Below are 21455 nucleotides of genomic sequence, written 5' to 3'. Positions count from 1 at the left end.
GCCTTTTACCTATCTTAGTTTGGATTCTGCCTGTGCTTCATATCCCATCCCTTTCTGCCTTCTCAGAAATTCTAAAATCTCTAAATGTGGTTCTTGCTTTTCCTAATATTGTCAGCCAGTCCATCTCACTTTTATCTTTTCTGTCAGCTGACCCTTTTGCTACCATTCCACCATAACCCTCCCTTTCCAGCCAAACTTTTTCAAGAGTCATTTGCATATATTCTCATCTAAAGCCCTTCAGACAAGATTTGACTCAGAAATCAGATTTTTTTTGGATTTAGAAAAGCATCGACATGTACGTACTACCTAAGGTTGTGATAATCTCAGTGGGATGTGGGGCAGCGCCCTGTAATCATCACCTTGTTGTTTCTGACCTGGACATGCATGGCTTTACACTTTAAGTGGGATAAGTAAGGACTATAAATAGTTTCATGTTAGTCCAGGTCAGGTTTTGTTTTTGTTTTTTTTTTTAAGTATACTTATTTTTAGAGAGAGAGAAGAGCGTGGGAGGAGGAGCAGAGAGAGGGGGAGAGGGAATCCCAAGCAGACTGCACTGTCAGTGCGGAACCCGACATGGGGCTCCAACTCAGGAACCGTGAGATCATGCCCTGAGCTGAAATTGAGAGTCAGACACTTTAATGACTGAGCCACCCAGGTGTCCCGGGTCAAGTTTTGCTTCCAAATTAAAACAAAACCAAACCTTATTTTTTCAGAGCTTTTGGTTTTGGAATTACGAATAGATTGTGGACAGGTATTGCCACCTCTGTTTTTTAGCTTCATTTTTTTTTTTTTTTTTAACCCATCCTGGCTTCTCCTGTCCCTTGTCTCAAATGGCTCTTGCTAATTCTACCAATGACCTTTATCCGAAGAGATCATGTCTAGAGGACTAGTGAACATCTTCACATCTTCAGTCCTCAGACTCTGGTGATGCCAGATCCGTCAAACTTCCCTTGGCTTCCTCAGCCACCTCCCCTCCCTGTCTCTTCCCTGTCACCCTTTTGCAGGCTCAGCATCCTCTATCTTGTGACCAAAGGCTGGGTTTCTTGCAAGGCTTTGTCCTAGTGCCGCTTCTTTTCCCACCCCCGGTTCTCTAGTTTTGTGATCTCACTTATGTCTGTGCCTTCAGCTAATTCTGTGCTAATGAATCACAGATAGATGCTCCAGAGGAGACCTCTCCTTGAGCTTGACTTCTTATCTTCTCCCCTGTCTCTTTCCTCTCCCTACTTGCTCACATCATTTTGGTGGCTTCCAGTTCTGTTAGGATGTTTGGCATGGCCTAAAGGCTCTGCATGGCCTGGCCGCTGCCCCTACTTCAGCTCCATTTAGCTCTGTTCCTTTAACCTTGTGCTTTTACTTCCTCTGAGGTACTGTGCTGCCTCCCACAATGCAGTCACTGTACCAGCTACTCTCTCTGTTTGCAGTGCTCTTCCTTCTGGGTAGGTCATTCCTACTCATTTTTACATCACTGCTCAACTCTTAACTTTCCTGTGGAGGCCCTCTAATTTGTGTGCCCTATCACCATATCTTATGACACCATGTATGCTTATAACACTAACAACAGTTTTATTTTTGTTCAGTTAGTATACCTTCTCCACTAGATGTGAGCCGTTTCAGCCCAATGATTACATCAACTTTTGTTCACCATCATATTTCCAGCATAGTGCTTGGCATCTAGTAGGCAAATACCAAACGTTTTATATGCATTCTGTACATTAATTTATCTCTAATTTTAAAAGTAATTTATGTATGTATATTTACCAGTGAAGCATGTGCAACTTTGCAGTTTTAAGTGGACCCAATCCTAGTGGTAATACTACTAAAAATTATAAAGATACATTGCAGAGAATTCTATGAAATACCTGTATATTTTTTAAAGGATCAAATGCATGAAAGCCTTACTTTGATCTAACTCATAATTAATTTTGTTCTTCACTGTTTCTCTATTGACATCTTCCCCAATATTCTTGACAGAGATCAAATATCTTACTAAGCCTAATATTGTGCCCAAGTAAAATATATGCAGGTTCCAGCACAATCCAGCAGACTCTTAACTTGCTCATCAGTTTATAGGTACCATGGGATTAAAAATAGCTTAGCCATCTGCTAACTGACCAGACAATTTTAGTAGTGTGAAAGGGTGTGGTAGGAGAGAGGGATCTAGGGTCTAGGTGTTCTGTCAGAGCAAGGCTCAGTGCAGAAACCACCTTGTGACCTCTTAATACCGAAACTTAAGAGTCACTTCAAAATTAGGAAGAGATTTGGTAGAGGTTAAGCATAGCATAGTCCCAGTAGTAGGGGATTTCCCAGAATGTAGGGTGACAAAAGAATTTCAACATTTCAGTGTTCCACTAAATTTTTTTAGAGAAAAGAATATGTTTAAAGATATAAATTACATAAAACTTAATTACCATACGATGTATTCATATAATATGTAATGTGTAACAAATATTTCTAGAAATCAACTTTAATTAATTAGCCTTGTGTATTTATTCTCTAATTAGGAAAATCAGTAGATTCCCAGTCATCTCACAGTGAATCTGAAATTGTGCCAAAAGTTGCTAAAATGACCGTGTCCGGAAAGAAGCAAACTATGGGATTTGAAGTGCCTGGGTAAGGTTTTTAACCCTCCCCCACCTTTTTATTTGAAATTGGTACTGTCTTGTATTTGACTGTAAGAGAACTATTTTAATTTTGCATGATGTGTCATTAACATTGAAGTATCGTGCGTTCTCAGAATGGCATGGTACAAAGAAAAGGGATTGATTCTAAATTATGTATATTACTTAGTCTATCTCCTTGTCAGTGTCCTTATGTAAACTAAACGTTTTTTAGCTACTTAACATAAAAAAACATATTTTGTGAAATCTAACACTGTGAGATAAGGAATCCTTCTGCCACTAGATGGCGTAGGTAAGCAGTGTTTGGGAATTAAATGTCATGGAATCATTATTTAAAAAGTTTTTCTGACTATGATATTTAAACTCTTTTAGATTTTCAGGTTGACTAAAAAGTGGGCCACTAGAACAAGGGCATAAAATATGAAATGAAACATACCTAGAATTTCAAATCTGGTGAGAAATGATAAATCCTATATTAGCACTCATTTATCACTGTCTTTAGGATTCTCCCAGGAGTTTTTGTAGAGAAGGGAAGTTGGTTGCTTGAGACTTAATAGCACAGTTTAAAAACATTAACTTTAATAGAGCCTCTTTAAAATTTTCTTACATCTATTACTTATAAATTGTATATGTTTTGTCTGCCATTTTGATAGGTAAGATTCGCTGTTATCAAATGTAAACAAAGAATATTTTTTTTTTAATTTCAAGAAATATAAACTAAGCAGCCTCAATTTTTTTCCTTTACAACATTATTCTATCTAAATTAATGGAAATTTCATGAATCTTAGTTGTGAAGAATCTTAAAATGATGAACTTACTCTAATTCAGTGCAGGAAAGAACTCCATATCTAGGACATTGGATGAATGAAAAAGTTACATTTTAATTCGGGTAACTTCAGTCACTTAAAATAATTTTGAATCCCGATTTAGTTACCAAAACCTAAATGTATGTTTTTTCTCTCTGCACTGGGGTTGGGTTGTTGAAATCATAAATTTCTTTTTTATCCTTATGTCTTAGGAACCATTTAATCCCATTATGGGATTATTTTCATTGAGAGAGGGGAAAAAAAACCCAGAATATACAATTCTTATTCTAAGGATTTTATAATCTTAATGCAGAATGTTTTGGAAGTCTTAGAAAGCAACATGTAAATAAGCCCCAATTCACATTAGAAGTAAATGCATAGTTATCTATGGGAATAATTAGAGGAAATAATGGATAATAAATGATCAAGAGATAAATAGTAAATACAAGTAAATAATTATTGACAACCTAACTTTGTATTACTTTACAAGTGTGATGCAAGCCTTTCAGACTATATACTTCATGAGGGCAGGGCCATTAATGCTCATCATTGTATTTCTTTCATAGAATAGTTGTTTAAATATTCATTGATCAGAGTCCTTGGGGAAATACAGTTTATTTTAAAAACAGACTTGGAAATATGTAAATATGTAAAGGTGAAAAAACAGCCTGTGAGTTAATACTTTGATATAGCTCTATAAGAGACATCATCAGAACATGAAAGGTCTGTAGGTACAGATCAGGTTACTCAGAAATACATAATAGTGCTTAAAGACCAAGCTATATTTATTCAAGTACTTATATAGGACTTGTTAGGGATAATACTTAGGCTGTTATTCTGATTTGATCTTGAGAAAGCACAGAGAAACATAAAAAAACACTTCTGAGTCGAGATTTCAGCAGCATAAATATCTACACAGTGTGATTCCCAGTGACGGCTTGTAAAAAAGGGTAATGCATTGCTTAGAAGAAATGAGATAGCAAACTTTTTCTTCACTAATATTAAAGATGGTAAATACCTCTCTAGACAAAGCTTATTTAAGTATAAATGGTTTGAACCTTGCATAGAGGACAAATACTCTTAAATCTAAATTATTAGCTTCCTAGTCTCATTTAAATAACGAGAAAGAAAGCCTCTAGATTCATGTAGAAATATTCCCACTTTTGGAAAGATGGTTTAGGGAAAAAAAAAACCCAGAATAATCATATGATAATAATAGATAAGGTTACAAAATTATATCAGAAAGCACCTGAAAAAACATTCAGCCAACTTACTCTTTCTTTCATCAGTCAGTAGTTACAAAATTGGTCATTTAAAAAAAAAATTATTTATTTATTTTTGAGAAGGAGGGGAAGAGAGAGAGAGAGAGAGAGAGCAAACATGAGCGGGGAGAGGCAGAGAGAGAGAGGGAGAGAGAGAATTCCAAGCAGGTTCTGCGCTAACAGCAGGGCATAATCCCATCAACTGTGAGATCATGACCTGAGCCAAGATCAAGAGTTGGATGCTTAACCCACTGAGCCACCCAGGTGCCATCCAGAATGGTCATTTTTAGTCCTCATCTTAGAGATTTTTCAAAATCTTAAAAATACTGACTTTTACTTCGTGATAATAAACCTTCAGACGGTTTTCCTGAGCACAGACTTACCTAGGATGCTTTTCTATTTACTTTGGTCACTTCCTTCTAACCCTGTACGATTCAGTGACCTGATTTGCATTTTACCTAGGATTTACTTGAAAGGGAATGTTTTTGTGAAACCAAGAGAAAAGCAAACCTTTCTGTTACTGAATCGTAAAGGAAATGTTCAAGTCAGACCCATGTTTTGTGAAGCTCTTCCTGTGCTGGGCCCACTGAGCTCTGCCAGCCATAGCCATTCTGCTTGGATCTCTTCTCCATACAGGAGTTAACGTAAGCTTTCCTTTGAAGAAAAGCTTCTGTAACTACAAACAGAGATTTGAGACGAGAAATTGTGATGCACAGTTGTCATGTTTTGGTTTTAGAAGCTGTGGTCATTCAGATGTTTGCAAATTATAGTCTTAAGATTTCACTTAATTTAGCCTGTTGGAATCCTTCCAAAGAACTGGAACCTTTTCCACAAACTTAAATTTTTTTGCTGTGGTTCAAGATGAAGCGAATCTTTCTAAGCAGTGTTAGCAAATGAACACCAGAATTGTTAGTAGAGATTTCAAAAGCAAGAGAAAGTAGGAGTGGATGCGAGGTTTTAGTAAAGCTGTGTGACTCTTTTCCTGAGGCCTAGGATGAAAGGTCAGCGTTGAGCATATAAAATTGCCCTGAGTCGTTTTTGTTACAGCGTGCAAGAAGAAAATAGATTTACTATTCTCACATAAACTGCTTACTGTGTATAATTCTTTGCCAGTTCCAAAGTGAATTGGATAGAGTTGGTTTCATTTTTAAATTTTTTTTTCTTTCAACGTTTATTTATTTTTGGGACAGAGAGAGACAGAGCATGAATGGGGGAGGGGCAGAGAGAGAGGGAGACACAGAATCGGAAACAGGCTCCAGGCTCTGAGCCATCAGCCCAGAGCCTGACGCGGGGCTCGAACTCAACGGATCGCGAGATCGTGACCTGGCTGAAGTCGGACGCTTAACCGACTGCGCCACCCAGGCGCCCCGAGTTGGTTTCATTTTTAATAACTTGCAATTTAACTTGTTCTTGGTCCTAATTTTTATCTATGTCATTGAAAGGAACGTTAAGTATAGCGTAGTCTGTTGATTAGATCATGTTGCTTCTAGATGCCCATGGGATAGCACTGGATACAGTTTCTGTAGATAATGGTCAAAGAGCTAATGAACTAAGATCAGTGTTTACTTGTGAGGGTATCATCATTATCAAAGGGAAAATAAGTTATGCCAGATGGCCTTGTTTCTACCTTATGTATTTGAGTCCCTCACTAGATGGTAAACTTTTGGGGTTAGTAGATCAGTTTCTTATTTGCATCTTTTCTTTTCAACATCAATGCCAGTTGTGAGTTGTAGTTTTTAGAAAATCAGGTATCTTGTTGAATTAATGAATTAAAAGCTTCTTTGCTGAAAGTATTAAGAAAATGTAAACATTCAGAAATACCTACTTTAAGGATGGTATTTGAGCGAAACAGATGGTCTCTGTCCTGTTGGAAGAATGAGTTAGGGATAAACCCAATTTTTTTTTAATACTACTTTATCTCTAGGAATACATTTGATGCCAGGTTTTACAAAATATCTCCTTTATGCCATCTGTTTTGATAGGATTATATGGCCAAGGCTATGGGCTTGAATTCAGTTATTTTACAGGATATTTTCTTCTTACCTTAGTTTTTGATAGACTCTTTCTCTCCTGGGACCTTCCAAGTCTGTGGGCTTTGGGTCTAGCTACTTATCATTTCCACCTTCATTGATTGGCCACTTAGCAGAGATCATTTTTGGTCTCCAAAGGTAAGAAATAAGAACAGACAGCTCTCTGCCCTTCTGACATTATAGGATGCCAGTTGAGTTGGTTTAAATACTTTTTTTCTGTCTCTGCTTTCTGTAGAGTAACTGAAGAAAATGGTCATAGTTTCCACACGCCTCAAAAAGGCCATCTTAGTGAAGAAACCGGCATTGCTCCTTCTGATGTTCTTGACACTGTTTCTAAATCAGTTCTTCCATCCCACACCACTCAAACATCAGAAGAGCAGAGTTCAGCACCAACACCAGTGAAAAAGTCCGGCAAGCTGAGGCAGCAAATAGACGTCAAAGCGGAACTGGAGAAGCGGCAAGGAGGGAAGCAGCTCCTCAACTTGGTAGTCATTGGTAATGCCCTTTGTTCCTCTGGATGGTTGGTCACCTCTGCTTTGGCCCGGCAGCTTTCTGGTGGCAGCGTGCAGACTCATTCCCAGTCTGAGTTTCTGTATGGGTGTAAATGGACCTAAGCAGGGAGGCATTGCATCGTAATGCTTGCTAGTCACCCCGGGTGACATAACGCCACATCACCAAGGAGGTCATTAGACTTGGCTTGTGGCATGTTCGTTTTGTGAACATTTTGAAAGTGGCATGTCTTATTGACAGTTTAATTTCCAAAAGTCAAGGAAACGTCCCCCCCTCTCTAAAGAGATGCTCTTTTTTTTTCTCCATTTATTTTAACTATCATTTGATAAAAATTGGTATTTACTACTCTAAACACTGACATGAGCTATCGGATTACATATTCTTGCAATGCCTCTATGTGAACAACATCTGGAAATTGTACCTAGTATTAATCTTGAATCAATTTTCCTTAGGTCATGTTGATGCTGGGAAAAGTACTCTGATGGGCCATATGCTTTATCTTCTGGGTAATGTAAACAAAAGAACTATGCATAAGTATGAACAGGAGTCTAAAAAGGCTGGCAAAGCTTCGTTTGCATATGCATGGGTCTTGGATGAGACTGGCGAAGAAAGGGAAAGGTAGTCACTATATTTCAAAATTTTCAGTTTCAAATGATATATATAATCTTTTAAATAAGTATGCGATATGTGTTGAATATGTGTGGAAAAAAACATGAAATACTTTAGAAACATTTTTAGAGAAAAGCTTTTAATTATCAGGGAAATATTTTTATGATAGCTTTCATCGTATCTATATACATTTTCTACTCTTCCAAATTCTATGAGAATAGTTTAAGAGAATGTTTATTAAAAAATTAAAAAGCAAACTCAGAAAAAGGCAGTAAGAACTCTTAGCTACTTATTCTGTGAGAAAAGTTTCAGTTGTCACTTCCCTCAGTATATGTCAAGTTGACTTGATTTTGAATTAAAATTATGAATAAAACTGTTAATTTTATATCAAGTGACTTTAAGGAAAGATAACTTTTTGTAGTAAACTGTCTTCTGTCTCAAATTAAAATGACCAGTAAGTTTAAATTATCACTTTAATTCATCTTTATACTTTCTGTACTATGTTTTTATGAGATAGCGTTAACAAGTAATTAAATCTATCTCCTACCTTGGGATGAGCACTGGGTGTTGTACGGAAACCAATTTGACAATAAATTATATTATAAAAAACCAAAAACCTATCTCCTACCATATAGGTTTAATCTAGTCAATTACTCCTGTATCTGTTACTGTGCCCAATGCTAAATCTGCAGGAGAGAACAGCTACTCATAGACTTCTGGCCAAAGTATTTCTTTTGAACAAGTCTTTTTAGAGTAGTGATATTTATCATGTTAGAACTGTCAGGGATGAGGGGGCGCAGTGGCATCTTTTTCAGGAAAGAAAGAGGACACCTAATAATTAAGTGAAATGGCGAGATTATCGACTGTGTCAAAATAATGACTAAAGACTTTGAAGTCCTCTGAAAGTCCTAAATCAACAAAGAAATTATTGCATGTTTCCTATCTTCCTTCTGAATATTAGAGGATATATTTAGGATTTTCATACTTTAAAAAAGTGTGTATTTATTTTTTTGGAGTCTTGAATAGTATGCGTTATAATATAAGGCAATTCTTAATAAAGGGAGTCACAATATTCCGTAGCTCTTTTGATAAACAGAATTTTATACCATGGTGGGTTTTTTTTTTTTTTTTTTTCTGGTAGGTATCTTTTTTATTCTATATAGGGTCATAAGCTTGTTTTCCAACCTAATAAGAAAAATTGGAAAATGAATATTGAAAACAGTGGAACTTTTGTATGATGTCAATGTTAGAAGACTAAATAATTTTCACTTATCAGTTTATGAAACATATTGTTAAAATATATGGCTTTTTAGTTGTCTGCTGCTCAGTATGATGCAATTTTAGAGTATTCTTTCATTTTATATGTAGATAGTGGATGCTTCTAGATACATAATGAGAGTTTAACTCACTACTGTATGTTCCTTAATAGCATTTCAAAAATACAGTGTGTTACTTATGCCACCATGTTAAATATTTATAAATCTTCTGTTCTGATCTAATGTTGAACATAAATGAATTTTATATCCTTAGTGTGACAAATGCAGACCAGAGCTGGCTCAAAGGAGTGTATTCTGCTGAAAGTCTAGGCAGGAGCTCAGAATAAGTCTTGGTTCATCAGTATTCTAGGCAATTATTTGAGGATTATTAGAGAGAACTAAGCATCATTTTTACCACGTCAACAGGCCCATGGTTTCAGATTAGACTAGAATGATATGATCAAGGAGACCCACAGTTACCTTACTGCTATGCTAGGGTGGACATATAATTTATTATAATCGTCAGAACCCTTGGTAGTAGGGTAGTGCTCATTCATTATTCTGAACTATTTGGGGCAAACCAAGATGAATGATTACCCAGTTTATTGCCCACCTGATTTCCCTTTCCTGACATCTGGAAAGACTCAGTACCCATATAGACCCTCCGTGGGCTTTCTTAAAATCTGAACCTACTGTTTTATAGCTAAGAGGCACCGTGTTGATTTCCAAGAAGGATGAAATGAGATGTGAAACAAACTATTTATCTCTCTTGATTTTTTCAAAAAATTGCTATCTCCTTTGATATTTTCTTTTTTCTAAATGTGTAACATACTGACCTACCTACCTTGCAAATGAAAGTTTTATAAATTTATAATTAGTGAAGCATCTACATTAGAAGATGAGGAAAACTACCTCCTGATAGTGGTCATTCTTAACTTTATCTTTTCTCCTGTTCAGTATTTATTGTTTCATTTTCCAGAGATGTCCCCACATATCTTTCTTTGTTCACAGTCTGCATTGTCTCTTACCAAAAAGGGGGTGGGGGCAGGAATGGGAAATACCCAGCATTTTGATTAAACTTTGCTGCGTCCACAACCTTATTTTCAAGCTATACAAATGTAATTCGATTATAGCAGAAATTCTACTCCCAACTGATACCTTGATTAGTCAAAATAATAGACTAGGTAATAAAATTCCCATTGTTACTTAGGAATCTAGACTGTCATTTAGCCTATATTATTAAATAATTTAATCCATAGTAGCACTGATTATTTCTATAATGCATTCTAACCATTTTGATTTCTTTAAGGGGAGTAACAATGGATGTTGGTATGACAAAGTTTGAGACCACAACCAAAGTTATTACACTAATGGATGCTCCAGGCCATAAGGATTTCATTCCAAATATGATTACAGGAGCAGCCCAGGTACGAGATATTTCCTGAATTATAGTACACTGATTGTATATAAAATTTCCTGATGCTGAGGTTATAATTCTACACTCTCTTAGATATAGCAAACAACTGATGGTTATCAGAGGGGAGGTGGTGGGGGATGGGTGAAATAGGTGATGGGGATTAAAGAGTACACTTACCGTGATGCGCGTAGGGTCATGTATAGAAGTGTTGAGTCACTATATTGTACACCTGAAACCAATATAACCCTGTATGTTAACTATACTAGGACTTAAAATTAAAACAAACAAACAAAAAATATTGTAAATTAAAAATTTTTAACTTTTGGAAAAATTTGAAAAAATAGAGACATACTGTATTTTTATGATCTTATTGGTACTATATAAAACCTTTTCTAATTATGATATAGAAGCAAATGTATAAAAGCTGTGGATTTCTTATAGTAAAAATAATGATAAAGTGCTTAATGAGTTATAGCTTTATGTCATATTAGTAAGTTGGAGTGAATATTTGAGTATCTGCCTTTTTACTGTATTTATAGTCAAGGCCTGTATCTTCTTAAAGAGCTGATTTATGCAGAAGTACTGAAGCTTGGGAGTTTTGCCCTGCGGTTTATTTATTTATTTTTGTTTTTGAAGTTTATTTATTTATTTTGAAAGAGAGAGAAAACGAGCGGGGAGACAGAGGATCTGAAGTGGGCTCTGTGCTGACAGCAGAGAGCCCAATGAGAGGCTTGAACTCATGAACCATGAGATTATGACCCGAGTTGAAGTCAGACTGTTAACAGACTAAGCCACCCAGGCACCCATTTACTTTCTTTACAGGATTAAACAACCATTGCAATTAATAGAATTACATGGTTCTTAAGGATACTGAAAAAAAATCAAAGGTAATATCTTTAAATAAATAATTAAAACATTGGGAATAGCCCTGCACATAGAGGACATCAATTTTTTTTAATGATAGATGATTGTTGGAAAATATGAAGAGTTCAGAAGTTTGCCTGTCACTTGGTAAGCATTTGGCCATTTTCTGAGTTCTTAACAGCTATTTAAATGGAATGTTAATATGAGCATTCGTCAACCTAAAAAGGATTTTATATGAATAAATTTGAATATATTTGAAGATAAATGAGAAAATACTCTGGTTTAGAAAGTTGAGGGGCGCCTGGGTGGCGCAGTCGGTTGGGCGTCCGACTTCAGCCAGGTCACGATCTCGCGGTCCGTGAGTTCGAGCCCTGCGTCGGGCTCTGGGCTGATGGCTCAGAGCCTGGAGCCTGTTTCCGATTCTGTGTCTCCCTCTCTCTCTGCCCCTCCCCCGTTCATGCTCTGTCTCTCTCTGTCCCAAAAATAAAAATAAAAACGTTGAAAGTTGAGATATAATTTCAGAATATTAATTTAAGGTCTATGGACTGAACAAGATAATGAAGATTGAAAAATAATTATTACTCTGGATTGAATACCAAATATGGGCTAGACACTGTATTAGGTGTTTTGTATGCATTTAGTTTAATCCTTACAATAAAAGTACACATCCTCCCTATTTTATTATTATTTTTAAAGATTTAATTTTTTAATGTTTGTTTATTTTTGAGAGAGACAGAATGCAAGTAGGGGAGGGGCAGGAAACACGGAATCCAAAGCAGGCTCTAGGCTCTGAGCTGTCAGCACAGAGCCTGATGCAGGGCTTGAACTCACGAACTGTGAGATCATGACCTGAGCCAGTCAGACGCTTAACCAACTGAGCCACCCAGGCATCCCTTAAAGATTTTATTTTTAAGTAATCTCTGTACCCACCGTGGTGCTCAAACCCATAACCTTGGGACCAAGAGTTGTATGCTCTGCCAACAGGAGTCAGCCAGTTAACCCCATCCCTGTTTTAAAGTAGTGTAGATCATGACCAAAGAATACAATATATTTTTCTCTTTACTAAAGGATACAATATATTTTTCTTTTTGTTTCATTGTGTGTGTGTGTGTGTGTGTGTGTGTGTGTTTCTTTCAGTGCATACTTACTGAATGCCTACTGTGTGCCAAGCACTGTGGTAGGCAATATAGGGATATGATGAACTGCAAAGCACATTTTGATAGTTTAATGGGAAAGGCAAACATCAAAACAAGTGGTTACAGTAAAGTGTCTTTGAATCCTAGAATCTTAGAATCCAGAATAATCATAATGATCATTTATTCCAAGCTCCCAATGGAATTAGGATAGGAAAGGACTTCAGAAAGTATCTAATTGAATTCTGTTATATGACAAATGAAGAAATAGACTCAAAATATTAGGTAACTTAGTGTGCAAAATACTGGGGTCGGCTTTTAGAGATACAAAGAAAAATACGGGGTATGCTGCCTGTCCTCAAGGAAATCACAGTGTAGGAAGGTAAACTTTGTAAAGACAAAAGGCTAACACAAATGTACTACAAGAAGAATATATGCAGTATACGTGACGAGGGAAGATCTCTTTTTAGTGCTGGAAGGGCTTCCTTGAAAACGTAGGGGCATGTGAGCTCCCCAAAACAAGCTGTTGCATGAAGAGAGAAATTGCCCCCCTATTTTTTGGAGATATGTAATAGAGTGAATTAGGAAGAATACTTACTGCCTTAGATATCTTCATGCCCATTCAATGAATTTCAAATTTTAACCTAAGAAAACAAAACTTGATGGTGGCAAAACCTGATTAGAAAGAGATTTACAGTTACTGAGCCTAGGATTTGGAAGGTCAGGGCTGGGTGCTTTATATATTACCCTTTAGTGTTTCTGTGACGTGAGTAGATTTTTTTTCTTTTTTTAAAGTTTTTATCTAAATTCCAGTTAGTTAACAGGCAGTGTAAAATTATTTTCAGGTGTACAATATCGTGATTCAACACTTACATACAAGTAAATTGACCCTTGACAAGATTAGACAATGTTTGCCTGAGGTGGGAGACCTGTTAGTGAGTACAGGTGAGTGAGAGAGCTGGTTTTGACATGAATTGCTCTGGTTTGTGCTCTTAAACAAGAATCCTTGTTCAAAGAACTGGATCTCATTGAAGAAATTATGGGTCCGTATTTTAAGTCATGAAGGATTGGAAATGAATGCTGCACTTAAGAGGAGAAGAAGAGCAGAAGTAGTTGGGTAGGAATAAAAGGAAAAAGAATAGAAATCATAGTGTAAATTGCTCCCACCAAAGTATGTGGATGGTACTTCTAATTTAATTATAAAGTTCTGCTCAGAGCAAAGTATCTGATATATTTTTTACTTTATGACCATTTTATTTCTCATTGTGAGGATTATATGGCAGTTCATGTGAAATTCTTTAAAAACTGGGTAGCATAAACAAAGTGTCATTGAGGAAACAGCAAAGAGAAATGCTATTGTGGACTCTGTTCTGACCCAAAGGCCAGAGCGTTTCATGTGGATGGAGTGTAAGAGGACCCTCGAGAGAGTGCTTATCAAGTACCTGTCTGAGGTAGCTCAGGGAGGTACTGTCAGAGTTAGTCCTGGATTAGAGAAGACCAGATCTCTGTTAGAACAGGTAAGCCTGCAAAGGGGGAAAAATGAAAGAGTGTTCCTTTAAAGAATGTCCCAACAATGCATTGACAGAAATAATTGATGATAATGAATATGGAGGAACACCTATGATTGCACAGACTTTCCTGCAAATTTTCAGAGACTGCATCCACGTGATGCAAGTGGAGACACAGAAAGAAGCATCAACACAAAAGAATAGTGGGAACCTGTAAAACTAGTGTTAATTTAAAGCTAGAGGAAAAGGAGCTAAGGCTGAGGTTAGCTTTTTCCCTTCTTTTTTTGTGTGTAAATGGCATATGAGAGGAAAAAATGTCTTTGACCTGATTCCCAAAATACTCCAGAAAGGTTAGGAAACTGTGCTAAGTCAACATTCTTTTTCTTGGCCGTAGAGGGTGAATATGCTATTTTTGGTAATGCGTTTATTCAGTTTTTCATCATGATAAATAGTACTCTGATAAATATCTTTGTGTAGATTCATAATTACTTCTCTAGGATAAATCTCCTACAAGTGGAACTGGCAGGAAGCAAGATATATATAATTTTAAGGCTCTTGATACTTAGTGTGAAAATGCCCTCCAGATCGTTTGCACCCTTACACAGGCACTGCATAGGAATGCCTGTCTCATTGCACCCTGGCCTACAGTAAATTGTTCTGTCTTATAAATCTGGCCTAATGTGATTTCTAGAAATAGGGAAGGAAAGAATATATTGATGTATTTTTAAATGCCCTTTGTTTGTTTGTTTATAGTGAATCTGAATTAAAAATTATTATTTTTTAAATATTTATTTATTTTTGAGAGAGGGAGAGTGAGCAAGCCAGCAAACAGGGGAGGGGCAGAGAGAGAGGGCGACACAGAATCTGAAGCAGGCTCCAGGCGCTGAGCTGTCAGCACAGAGCCCGACGCAGGGCTTGAACTCACAGACCCTGAGATCATGACCTGAGCTGAAGTCGGACGCTCAACTGACTGAGCCACCCAGGCGCCCCTGAATTTGAATTTTTTAATGTTTCTTGGCCATTTATATTTCTTCTTTAGCAAATTGCTTGTATTCTTTATCTAGTTCTCTGCAGAGCTATGTCTTTTTTTTTTCCTATTTTAGTAAAGGCTTCATATTAAGATTATAATTTTTACCAATACCTATCCCTGTTTATTTATTTTTTTTTTACATTTATTTTATTTTTGAGAGGCAGATAGAGACAGAGCACAAGTGAGGGAGGGGCAGAGAGAGAAGGAGACACAGAATCCGAAGCAGACTCCAGGCTCTGAGCTGTCATCACAGAGCCCGATGAGGGGCTTGAACTCACAAACCGTGAGATCATGACCTGAGCTGAAGTTGGAGGCTTAACCGACTGAGCCACCCAGGCACCCCTCAGTTTACTTACGTTTTAATTGTGCTTATGTTTTTCCTCCTTTGTCTAGATATTTTAATTGTTATATGATCAAATATGGGAATTTTTAAATTCTTTGTATCGTTATTTTTGGCCACATGCTAGTTTTTTTAATATTTAAGTTTTAATCCATCTATGTAATTCTTCCGTTTGATTTGCTTTAGGGTTTGGTGTCAGGTTAGAGTCTGCCATTAAAATCTGACCACAATTAAAAAAAATAAATAAAATCTGACCACAACTAATTGACTAATTTGTCCTTTGAATTAAAATGCTGTGACATTATTTCTAATTTTGATTATTTCTTTTTTCTTAGGCGGATGTAGCCATTTTAGTTGTAGACGCCAGCAGGGGAGAGTTTGAAGCTGGATTTGAGACCGGGGGACAGACACGAGAACATGGCCTCTTGGTTCGTTCTCTTGGAGTAACTCAGCTTGCGGTTGCAGTCAATAAAATGGATCAGGTATTTGAAGGCGACTGAGAATTCATTGTAGATGTTAACTAAAATGTTCTTCTGCCATATCGATGACCTAAGATGTGGCTAGTGTACATCTTACTAGTTTGGTTACCATAGTTAAAAAAAATACACGATCCTGGTATTAAATAAATGAAATACTAGTGATTTTTAAGCAAGAAGATGTCTTCTCATTTTCGGAGATAATTTTAAAAAGTTAAATTTTTAAAATTGTTTTTGTTTAAAATAATACACAATGAATTTAGTGTAAAGAAACCCAAAATAACCCATATTTCCAACTCTCTTTTTTTCCCCAAAATCCTTTAACTTTTTGTTTTGTGCATCCATCCAGTTTATTTTTATAGATGAAAATATTTTTCTTCATAACATCGTGTTATTTTTGTTAGCTCCTTTTTAAAAAAATTGATAATGTTCTTGTGCATGTTTCTAAGTAATTTTTGTATAAAGAGCTTGTTTTTATAGCTTTAGTCTATTTAAAAAAAATACTATAACTTATTCATATAATCCCCGACTTTTGAATATTTCCGTGTGTGTGTGTGTGTGTGTGTGTGTGTGTGTGTGTGTGTAGTGTAGTGTATTTAGAAATTGTTTATTTTATGAAAATGTTTGGGCCTACGGGCATATGCATTTTTAAGACTTGCTATGTATGATCAAAATGCCTTCAAGAAATCTTCTGGTATTTACTCTTGGCACATATGGTGTAGTCATTTTCCCAAACTCTTATCAACACTGCTGTTATTAAATGATTATTTTCTAATTTGATATGCCAAACATATTTATTTATTTATTTATTTGTTTGTTTATTTATTTAATCTTTATTTATTTTTGAGAGAGAGACAGTATGAGCAGGGGAGGAGCAGACAGATAGGGAGACACAGAATCCTAAGCAGGCTCCAGGCCCTGAGCTGTCAGCACAGAGCCCAACGCGGGGCCCGAACTCATGGACCGCAAGATCATGACCTGAGCTGAAGTCAGACGCTCAACTGACTGAGCCACCCAGGCGCCCCTAAATTTATTTTAATGCTTTTTTTTTTTTTTTAATATTTTTGAGAGACTGAGAGAGCACAAGCAGGGGACAGGCAGAGAGAGAAGGAGAAAGAGAATCAGAAGCAGCCTCCAGGCTCTGAGCTGTCAGCACAGAGCCTGACATGGAGTTCGAACCCACAAACCTTGAGATCATGAGCTGAGCTGAAGTCAGATGCTTAACCAACTGAGCCACCCAGGCACTGCCAAACATGTTTTTTGTTTTTTAACCTACTCTTTAGTGAATGTTAATAATATTTAAATATACTTTGTATATTTATTAACCATTTATGGTTTTATTTTGGGAATTATTTATATAATTTGCTTATTTTTGAAACACTTTTTTCTTACTGGTTTTTAAGTATAATTTACTTATTAAAGATATTAATCCTTTATCTTGTCTTAGGTATTTTTCCCAGTTATTTTACTTTTCAACTTATTTATGGTTTATTTTTGACATATAGTCAAGTTTATTAGCATATTTTTTTTATTCTTTATGCTTAGGTATTTTCTTACCTTGGGATCAGATACTTACTCACAATTTTCTACATGATTCTTTTATAGTATTATTATTACACATTTTATTTTTCCCAGTGTTTTAGTATGAAAATTTTCAAATGTAAAGATTAGGAAAAAAATAGTGGAGAGAGTTTTACAACAAATACCATACTCTACCCACTACTTAAGATTCTCCTACTTACTGATCTCGTCTTTGTCTTATCTACCCCTGTGTCTACCTATTAATTCATCTTATTTTGACAAGAATTTCCAAGTAAGTTACACACGTTGTTACACTTACCTCTAAATACTACAGCATGCATATTTTTACATAGAGTTCGTATAACATACGTTTTTAGTCTATTTGGCTTGCGGTGGGGGTGCATCAGTAATTTTATTTTATATCAGCAGTTGGTCTGAGCATAACTTAATAAATCCTTCACTCTGTCTCCCCAAATTTGAAATCACTTATAGCTATATACAAAAAATTCTATATGTCTTGCAGTTTCTTTCTAGGTTTTCTGTTGTAGGGAAAGTTATTTTTAGATCATATTAACAGTAAGATCTGATATTCCAAGTTTAAATTTTAATAGATTTCATATTTAATAGATTTTATATTTTTATTTTGTAGTCTTGATTTTTTAACATTTTGTGGCAGAAATTTAAATTTTATTTATAGCATAATCTGAAGCATAGTTTTAAAAATTGAATCTTTGTCAGGTTAATTGGCAACAAGAAAGGTTTCAAGAGATTACGGGAAAACTTGGGCACTTTCTTAAACAAGCAGGTTTTAAGGTAAGATAAATTTAAATTTATTTGGTACCTTAAGTCTCATCTTACTGATTGTTCTTGTCTTATTAAGTATGTTTAATTCTGTTTGTTTTTATTTTTGCCTGGTCTTTTGTATATCTTACATTCTTAGGATTACTTTACCTTAGAAAATTGCACATATTTTATAACTTGGCTTGGATTTAACATAAGTAAAAGACTTTTCTCCAGCTATTAAATTAGGTGGATAGGTTTAGGGAGGTACCAGAGGAGTGGAAACCACACTTCCACTGCAGTGGAAACTAGTAGAGAGGAATTTCTCTAGCCAAGCGTCTGTTGCCCAACAAAAGTGCTTGAGTGTTTTGAACAAATTTGTAAGTTTCTTACAAAAATCAAAAAAGTTGAAAACTGTTGGATCAGATAACTTCAAGGCTATAGTTCTGTGATTTCTATTAGTAAATGTTTGAGTGAGAAAGAGCCAGTGCAGGCAGGGGAGGGGTAGAGAGAGAGAGGGGGAGAAAGAATCTCAAGCAGGCTGTGCACTGTCAGCACAGAGCCCATCGCGGGGCTTGGTCCCACAAACTGTGAGATAAGACCTGAGCCAAAATCATTTGAGCCAAAGGACATTTAAGTGACTGAGCCACTCAGGTGCCCCTCTATTACTTTTTAAAAAGTATGTTGTTGCTTTTACAAACTTGGTGCAGCATGGTAATGGTGGTTCTTTTACCTTTTGAAAACAGTGTTGTATTAAGTTTCATATATTCAATCTTTTTTAATAGGAGAGTGATGTAGCTTTCATCCCTACAAGTGGTCTCAGTGGTGAAAATCTAATCACAAGATCTCAATCAAGTGAACTCACAAAATGGTATAAAGGACTATGTTTATTAGAACAAATTGGTAAGAATTTAGTACATTATAAGCTTGATGTTGTCATTTAGAGTTCTGGATGGGAGACAAGTGATGTGTGTGAAAAAGCATAGGTTTTATAGTCAGAAGAGCTAGAGTAGTAGTTTTGAAATCCTCTGCAGTATTTCAACTAGTACTCCATTTCCCTTATTTAATTACTGAGGTTTGTGCCTACCTAACCAATAGATGGTTGTTGACATTAAATGAGATAACGTATATAAAAACATTTCATAAACCACAAAATACTAGATGAATGAGAGTCAATTTGCTATTAGTAAGTATAAAAGAAAATTGTTTTCTAGGAGACATGGGATGACAATGGGCCGACTAGACCTGAGTCAAGAATTACTTTTAAATTAAACCTTGGTTTTTACCATTTTTTTCCAGATTCCTTCAAGCCGCCTCAGAGATCTGTTGATAAGCCTTTTAGATTATGTGTATCTGATGTTTTCAAAGGTAAGCGCTGCCTCCCTGGTTCTTCTTTAGTACGGTCCCTGCTTTTCCATTTTTCCCCTGACCTCTTTTCTTAGATGAAATCATTGCATTGTCTTCATATTCCCCCTTCTTTATGCCAGCGTAAGGATCAACGCCCAATAAATCTTGAAGTGCATAGTTCTAGTTATTTAATGCCCCTCCCCAGAAAAATCTTCAGTTTACTTCAGCTTACATCGTTTCCTCAGCTCATACTCTTCTTCCAGGTGTGAAATCTCTTGCCCTTTATTTTTCTAGCCTCATGTTTTTTTTTCCCTCTCAATAGATCTTTTTAGTTTCTGTATCCTTCAACCAAACTGGATTGTTCACTATTTCTTAACCAATACAGAATCTTTGTTACCACTGTGTCTTTCTCTTTTCTTGCCCATTTCGTACCTATCTGTAGCAGAGTCTGGGTCCAATCAGGAGAAAGATACCATCCATAGCTGAAAAGAGAAGTTTGAGGTAAAGAATTATTAATATGATAAAAGAGTGATTATAAGATGTAAGGAAACTCTATATGGTACCACAGGGCTGAGGAAGAGGATGCAAGGAAGGGCAAACTTAGAAGGCCATGTTGGAGAACGTGTTGTATTAAATAAATACCCAAGAGTACATCCAGTTTAATGTGTACAAAACCCTATTTCGAAAACTATAAAATAGAAATGAAATAAAAGATATTAAGAAATGGAAGGGTGTAACGTAACTGTTGGAATAATCAATACAGTAAAGATGTCAGTGGTCTCCCAGATCGCCATTATCATGGAATAGGCAGTGCAGAATGGATTTCGAACTAAGCAGCAATAATTTGGTAACTGATGGGCTCACCCATCATGTACCCTAAGGTGTCCTTCTGTGTTCTCAGTATCTTCTGTCAGTGTATTGTTCAGTCAGTAGTATAATTGTTTCTGTGCTTTTTATTGAACTTAGATTGTGGAGTCCTTAAGGGCCAGTACTGTCTCTTCTGTATCTTTATCTGCAGGACCTAGCTCAGTGCAGACTAGTGCCTCCCACGTATACATGCTTAATAATTGTTTAATAAATGAAGGTGCTTCCCAAAAAATCATTCAGTGAAATTGAAATGAATCATTATTATTACTAGCTTTCCACATTCTAGTAGCAGAAGAAATACCGGTAATGCTTTTTAAAATGCCTGTTATTTCTTTAACATACAGAATACAAAAATAATGTTTTGAATAACAGTGTTTGCTAACTCTACCTTTTTACCTGCTATTCTCTCTCTCTTCTCAGGCTGCTTCCTGGCTTCTGCCTACACTATTCCCCCTTAGCATGTTCCCGCTGAGGTTACCAAATGACCCTTTGGTTGCCACAGTCCCTACAGAGTTTTCAGTTCTGTCTTTCATCTTACTTGAATTTGGCATTACTTCTGAAGCTGGTAGCCATATCCGCCTTGAAACTTTTCTCCCTTGGTTTCTGTGACCCACTTTCTCCTACTGTCCTGTCCATTTCTCAGACCTCTCTGTATCTTCTCTGTGGGCTCCTCTTTTTCTGACTCCTAACTGATGTTCTGCCTCAGTCTTTTTCTTACTTGACGTGCTGTTTTCAGACAGACATCCATGACTCATCTACCTCCTGTGTCTTGATGCTTCCCAAGTCAGTATCTCCAGCCCAAACCTGTTCTCACTTTCTGGATACATGCGCATGTGCTAACGGCTACTGGACATCTCCACAGGGAGTGTGCTCCCAGGGTCCCATTCTCATGGAATTTGATGTGATTGGTGCCCCCTGGAATGCATTGTCTCCACCTGTATGTCTGGTAGGCACTTCAGATTCACCAAGGCTAAAACGGATCTTGTTCCTTAATTTCCTATCTCACACTTGATGCACCTTTTTGCATCCCTTTTTGCCTTTATACCTCTTCTACCTCATCACCTTCAATCTGTCATAACTT

The 21455-nt window shown here is 36.4% G+C and overlaps 1 protein-coding gene across 3 annotated transcripts in view; it reads left to right on the top strand.

Annotated features, from left to right (window-relative positions):
* The window catches only part of HBS1L (HBS1 like translational GTPase), an 87562-nt gene that overhangs the window by 48901 nt on the left and 17206 nt on the right, over nt 1-21455 (top strand). For all 3 annotated transcript variants that reach the window (XM_086707923.1, XM_086707924.1, XM_086707925.1), the window contains 8 exons: nt 2502-2610; nt 6952-7211; nt 7679-7844; nt 10401-10518; nt 15719-15865; nt 18119-18193; nt 18946-19063; nt 19460-19528. In XM_086707923.1, the coding sequence (XP_086564049.1) occupies nt 2502-2610; nt 6952-7211; nt 7679-7844; nt 10401-10518; nt 15719-15865; nt 18119-18193; nt 18946-19063; nt 19460-19528 (1062 nt within the window). The remainder of the gene's footprint in view (nt 1-2501; nt 2611-6951; nt 7212-7678; nt 7845-10400; nt 10519-15718; nt 15866-18118; nt 18194-18945; nt 19064-19459; nt 19529-21455) is intronic.

This window comes from Puma concolor, chromosome B2 (assembly GCF_028749965.1).
Source record: "Puma concolor isolate L17-30 chromosome B2, mPumCon1.1.hap2, whole genome shotgun sequence".
Taxonomy (NCBI): Eukaryota; Metazoa; Chordata; class Mammalia; order Carnivora; family Felidae; genus Puma; species Puma concolor.
The sequence above is the reverse complement of the archived record's forward strand: the minus strand, read 5'-3'. Positions and strand labels throughout refer to the sequence as shown.